This window comes from Mytilus trossulus, chromosome 1, assembly GCF_036588685.1.
Source record: "Mytilus trossulus isolate FHL-02 chromosome 1, PNRI_Mtr1.1.1.hap1, whole genome shotgun sequence".
Classification (NCBI taxonomy): domain Eukaryota; kingdom Metazoa; phylum Mollusca; class Bivalvia; order Mytilida; family Mytilidae; genus Mytilus; species Mytilus trossulus.
The window spans coordinates 87,887,647-87,893,800 of NC_086373.1; the positions used below are offsets into that span (position 1 = coordinate 87,887,647).

Consider the following 6,154-nt stretch of genomic DNA (forward strand, 5'->3'; position numbering starts at 1 on the left):
AACGTGATCATTATCTATGTATTGTATAACAGTTCCATGATATAAATATAGTCTGATATAAATTTTCATTGTTCCCTAGATTAACCAAACTTATAACACAACATGAAGTTTTTGGTGTGTTTTTCGCTTTGTCTTTGCACTGTCTATGGTTCTAATATAATACAGAAAGCAACCAGTCTTGGAGCCAACACACTAGTTGATTTAATCCATAAGGCTGGACTAACAAACACACTTGCAAATGGAGGTATGAATTAATCAGGTTTTTTTACGAATATTTCTTGTCAAGGTTAGCAATAAACACATGTTAAAAGTCTAAAACGTTTCAAAAACATTTGTAGCTGATGCAAGACGTTTGCTCTTCAATTTCCTTTTCAACTGTTATAATTCGAGCGACATTGTCGAGTGTTGTGTAAACGAAATGCGAGTCTGGTGGAAAAAAATATAAGCCTGTATGGTTATCAGTGGTTCATGTATATTATATTGGTTTGCTTAAATTGTTTGGTTATAAATTAGCCCGTTGGTTTTTTTCGATCGAATTGTTTCATATTTTTTATGTCGGGGACTTTTTCTTGATCCTTCATAACGTAAACAAAACACCACAATTCTAAATCCAATACGGTAATAAGAGGCGAACAAGATATAAAACTTAACAGTAAAAAGGTAAACTTCACGGAAAATGTGTGGCTGAATTGTAGTTCTTGGCTGAATCCCAAGTTGTTTTTTTTTGGTATACTGTAACAGTTGAAGACCCAATATATTCAACAATTTCAAACATGTTCAATTTCACCAAATAATTGTCCACAAAATCACGTTTGTGATAACTAATCACTTTTCATAACGTCATATAGACACGTTTGGGGGAATGGGCACGTTTCATATGTCAATGTATAGGTCTTCCTTTCAACTAATAACTTGAAAAATAATTCAGTACAAATTTGTGTTTTAGGTCCTTTTACAGTATTTGCTCCTTCCGACCAAGCATTCGCTGCTGTCCCACAAGAAATTCTACAGAAACTTCAGTCTGATAAAGCACTTTTACAAAAAGTCTTAAAATACCATGTAGTATCAGGAATGCATTACGCCGATGAGGCAAACAATGAGTTGATTATTCCATCACTGGTTCCCGGTCTTAACATTCGAGTTAACATTTACCAAGGAGGACAGGCAAGTTGTTTTATACAGTAGTGCATTTTTTATTTACTTCTAAAGTTAAGAATACGAAAAATAGATTTAATTGGCTAGTAAGATCAAAATGAATATTAGAATAACATCGAGTTAGAAAATAGAGTTTGAACGTTGTCTGTTTGAATATAACAATTGCACGACTAGGTAAAAAGATTCACCATATTTTTCAATAACCCTTATCTAATTATGATATCCCATCTTTGTGTTGCATGTTAGACCAGAGGATATTTGGGAGAAACTATTGAATAAAAAAAATAGACGACATTTGTAAAAATCATTGAATGTAAACGTACGTGTTTTTATAGATATTTCATGTTTATATGTAGATGTTATTAAAATTATCTTATAATTCACCACAGGTTGCCACAGTAGAAGGAAGTAAAGTCGTACTCACAAACCAGAACGCTAGTAACGGTGTCATTCATGTTATTGACAGTGTCATGTACCCACTACCAGACAACACACTCCTCCAGTATGTGGCATCACAGCCAAACCTTTCACAATTAGTTTATTCTGTTATCAGAGCGGACTTACAAGCAGAGCTCGCAGGTTCGTTAGTCACTATTAAGTTTTACACGAATTTTTATGTTTTAAATAAATTGATGTTTTAATCATACACTAAGAGTAAAAAGATACCATGTGTAAATGTCCTGCACTGAAAACATGGTTGATGATCATTACAAGAAAGTTTAGAACTTTGCTCGTTGTTCGGTTTTTTTGTTTATATACTTTTTATTTTAAAACAATGTTAAACAACAGCAAAAAACTGTTCTATATAATAATGTTTAAGACGCACATTGTGATATTTTATTTAAATTCTCATGAACACTACATATGTTTGGATATATTTCAGCTTTGATTTTACCATTTGATAAGGGACTTTCCGTTTTGAATTATCCTTGGAGTTCGGTATTTTTGTTATCTTACTTTTTAAAAGATATATATGAGAACGGTTATACTAGTAGTTTACTGATGATAAGGTATGATAGTTCCATGTGCATTGTAGAACGAAATGGGAAAAATACAACCTGTTTCCTCCGCATTTTTTTTACAATTTGATAATAATGATAGTCTCAATTAAACATCAGATACCAATTATACATACATATAAAGAGGATTGCTTTTGTAATCATAGATTGAAGTTTCTTGATACCCAGAATAATTATCTTTTTAGAGCTTAAGCTTTAGTATTATGTATTATTGTAGGAGGACCATTCACTTTGTTTGCACCAGTGGACAGCGCTTTCGACAAATTACCAGCAGGATTTCTAAGTGACAATTTTTTGACACTTGATGGTTCAAGGCGTAAGTGTTTAATATTTGTTAGATATGATCAGAATGATCTATTCAAGATCTAAATGGAAGCTGTCGCACAGACAATTCGAATATTCTTGAACACAGTGTATTTGTTTGCTTTCGCGTTTGTCAACAATTAACACAAGTATAGCACGAAAACTTAAGTTAACGTAACAGGAAATATTAATCGGAAGTTACATTCAAAGGTTGGCGCTGGAGTTCCAATCGATACATTGTCAACACCATATAAAGTAAGCTTGTAATGTTTGATTACACAATGGTTTTTTTGCAGGATTATTGCGCTTCCATTATGTCAAAGGAACATTTTACAGTTCAGGATTAAAAGACGGCATGATGGTTCCAACTGTAGAAGGCCAAAATCTTAGAATACGTTATACTAACGGTAATTACTTTATCATAAGCAAGTTTAATTGAGATTAGAATAAAGCATCAAACTTTATGATCTCTTTATAATGATATATATACTCATAAGGTATCGCCCCCTGGTGTCAGCTGCCTTTAGGAAACCATAATGCTTTCCTATTTGCTGCTGACACAGGATGAGTCATGGACATGTTTAATTTCTACTTTCTTTTTTGGCTAATTATTATATATTTAATTGATCCAACTTTTTGTGTACTATACATATGTGGATATCTATTTTTCTTTTTTTCTTTTTGGGCTGCTTGTTTGTTATCTATATCAACCACACTTGCAATAAAATGCATTAGTATTAAAAAAAAAAACATACTATAGATTCTTTATCTACGTATTCTTTAAGAACTTAAATAGTTCTCGTTTAACTTTTTTTTATTTTATTATCTCATTGTTTGTATTGTATTATGAAAAAATTATTGATGTTGTAATGTTTATGCCCTTTGGGGCCCATAATTGGAAATAAAAATATCTTATCTTATCTTATCTTATCTTATACTGATAAAGGGATATGGGACACCAAAACAGATCTTGGTCTGTTGAAAGTAGTATAAATTCATAGCAACCTATATAGTAAACCAAACCTTGACCAAAGATGTTATTGGGTTTCCAATTTACAATTGTCAATAATAAGATAACATTTTTTAATGATATACAAAAGGAAGACTAGAAAAATGATACGTTAGCGTTTATCAAATAAACATATTCATCAAATTTCATGCATAATTCTATGTTTTCCAGCTTGATTTAATATAACAGCGTGCTACACTTTTAAATTTTAAATATAAAGATAAAAGCATCAATCATTCAAACTGAAGATGCATCAACAGGGTCTGTGCAGAATCGTTTGATTTATATTTCAGGTCATGTTATGGTGGATAATGCTAGAGTAATAAACCCCGACATCAATGTTGCAAACGGCGTCATTCATATTATCGATACCTTTCTACAGCCATCCAATCAAACAACAGCTAGCCCTCATGTAATTGGTTAGAAAGATCAAATTTGAATCATTAGACATTATTGTTTGAATGTTGTATGTTAACTGAAGGATGCTTATTTCGTAAATCTAAAATCATGTTTTCAGACTCTTTTTTAAAGATATGATAACCAGTATTTCTACAATCAATACTTTAATATGAAATTGCGAATAGTAATAACATCATAATTATTTAGGTTTTGTATGGAGCAAAATTGCTACAATCGTTTATAGTTTTTGTGTATATCAAATGATTATTTTGTAGTTGTCAATCAATGCATTGACTTACCATTGCTGTATAATGTTTGAATTTTGTTATTGTGTATTCGTAATAAATTCATAAAAATCTAATCTGTCTTTTTTCTTAATCCAAGCAATTTTGTACATATGTTACATAAAATCAATTTAGTGAAAATATGTGTTGACGCAGTATACAAAATAGTCGCTTTTTGTTTTCAATCATCGGTGTGTGTTATTGGTTTTGTCAGATAATTTTCAACTTTTATTTAAAAACGTATACCGTAAACCTCACGAAAAGATTAGTCTTGACAGTACTGTTTAGGTTCAATTTTCTAGACATCTTAAACAGTAACATTGAAAAATTACCATGCAAAACATGCTGGAGACCTTAAGTTGCTCACGTCATTTAAGGAAAAAATATTTATTTAGACATCAGACCACATCTTTTTTTTTACATGCATGGTGGACTTTTTTTCTTGTCATTTGTAGGAAGCATTCATATTAGCCTAACTTTCAGCAATATCTAGCCAAATTAGTTACATTTTTTTTATTTTGATTTCTGTTACAATCTGCTGCCACTGATGAAGTTGTGCCACATGAAAAGCAGGATCTGCATACCCTTCCTGAGCACCTCAGATTACCCCAGTTTCTATTGGGGGTTGTGTTGCTTAGTCTATATGTTTCTATGTTGTGTTTTGTGTACTATTGATTGTTGTCTGTTTGGTTTTTTTAGCCACGGCGTTGTCAGTTTATTTTCGATATATGAGTTTGAATGTCCATCTGGTATCTTTCGTCCCTCTTTTGTTGTATCGGTATTGTCTGATTTCTTATACATTTTGAAACTTTAACTTAAGTTTGCAGACCCACTGCATTTTAGTGATTCCGTAGCGGTAAAATAAGCCACCAAATAGTTCGAACTATTGACTGTTATAGCGCATTATGATTCATGTAGAAATCTTACAAAGTGTTTCGGTCTGATTACGGATGGTTGCTAAGAAAGTTGTGGCATGTACGTACATTTTATTTAAACTTTTGGTACCGACACATGTATAAAGCAAATTATCAAGATACAAAATACAGGGACATTTAATGAAATAAATACCAAATACTTATTAACAAACTTTAAAAAAAAATATATTGAAAATAAAAGACATTTGTTTAAGTGTCAATAATGGATATTTCTTAAAAAACAAAATGCCAAAAATCAAAAATCAAAAGTCTGTTATTTTGGATACTGGACATCAAATTCCTTTCCCCGTATTTGGCACAACTTTTGGGAATTTTGGATCCTCAATGCTCTTCAACTTTGTACTTATTTGGCTTTATAAATATTTTGATATGAGCGTCACTGATGAGTCTTATTTAGACGAAACGCGCGTCTGGCGTACTAAATTATAATCCGGGTAACTTTGATAACTATATCAGTTGAACCGATACATCTGACTTCGGTTTCCTCAAAGGCATATATTTTCTTTTTTGGTTGAAATAGTGTTTATTTTTAGAAATCAAAACTAAAATAAAAAAAATACTTCACTTTCACATTTTTTTATTCTTACATCTCAAGGTAACTGTGTCCAAATTTTGACGCATTCCAGCATCTTTATATTTTATGCAATTCAAAAGGTTACTTCATAGAAATCAATTGAGTTGGTGCGTTTCTTTATAAGTGTTGAGTATAGATTACATTTCTTAATTAAGTTTATGTTATTAACTCGATATAATGACAGTTAAGTCGGTTTTTTTTTACTGAAATGCTATTTCAAGAAAAATCCATTGATAAAATTAAGACAGATATGATATATGTGCATTTGTATCTACAAATTATCTGCAACACATTGCATTATATGGCATCCATTTATGGCAGAAAAAGTTTAGTTCATTCGTGATATAATAACAAGGGCATTCGTCACTTAATGTTCGTGAAATCAGCTTAGTTACACTGCAAATGAGGGGTCATTCACACATAAGTTACAAATCTTCTTTCGGTAAGCCCTCATAAATATTTATGTTTCTCAATAT

The 6,154-nt window shown here is 31.3% G+C and overlaps 1 protein-coding gene across 1 annotated transcript; it reads left to right on the forward strand.

The window, feature by feature from the left end:
• Nucleotides 1–62: 62 nt before the first annotated feature.
• LOC134688412 (transforming growth factor-beta-induced protein ig-h3-like) lies at nt 63–4,246 on the forward strand. The gene is made up of 6 exons (XM_063549120.1): nt 63–244; nt 947–1,164; nt 1,545–1,734; nt 2,392–2,490; nt 2,774–2,884; nt 3,780–4,246. Exons 1-6 carry the CDS (start codon nt 103–105, stop codon nt 3,908–3,910), a joined length of 891 nt encoding a protein of 296 aa, XP_063405190.1. The 5' UTR covers nt 63–102; the 3' UTR covers nt 3,911–4,246.
• The last annotated feature ends 1,908 nt before the right edge of the window (nt 4,247–6,154 follow it).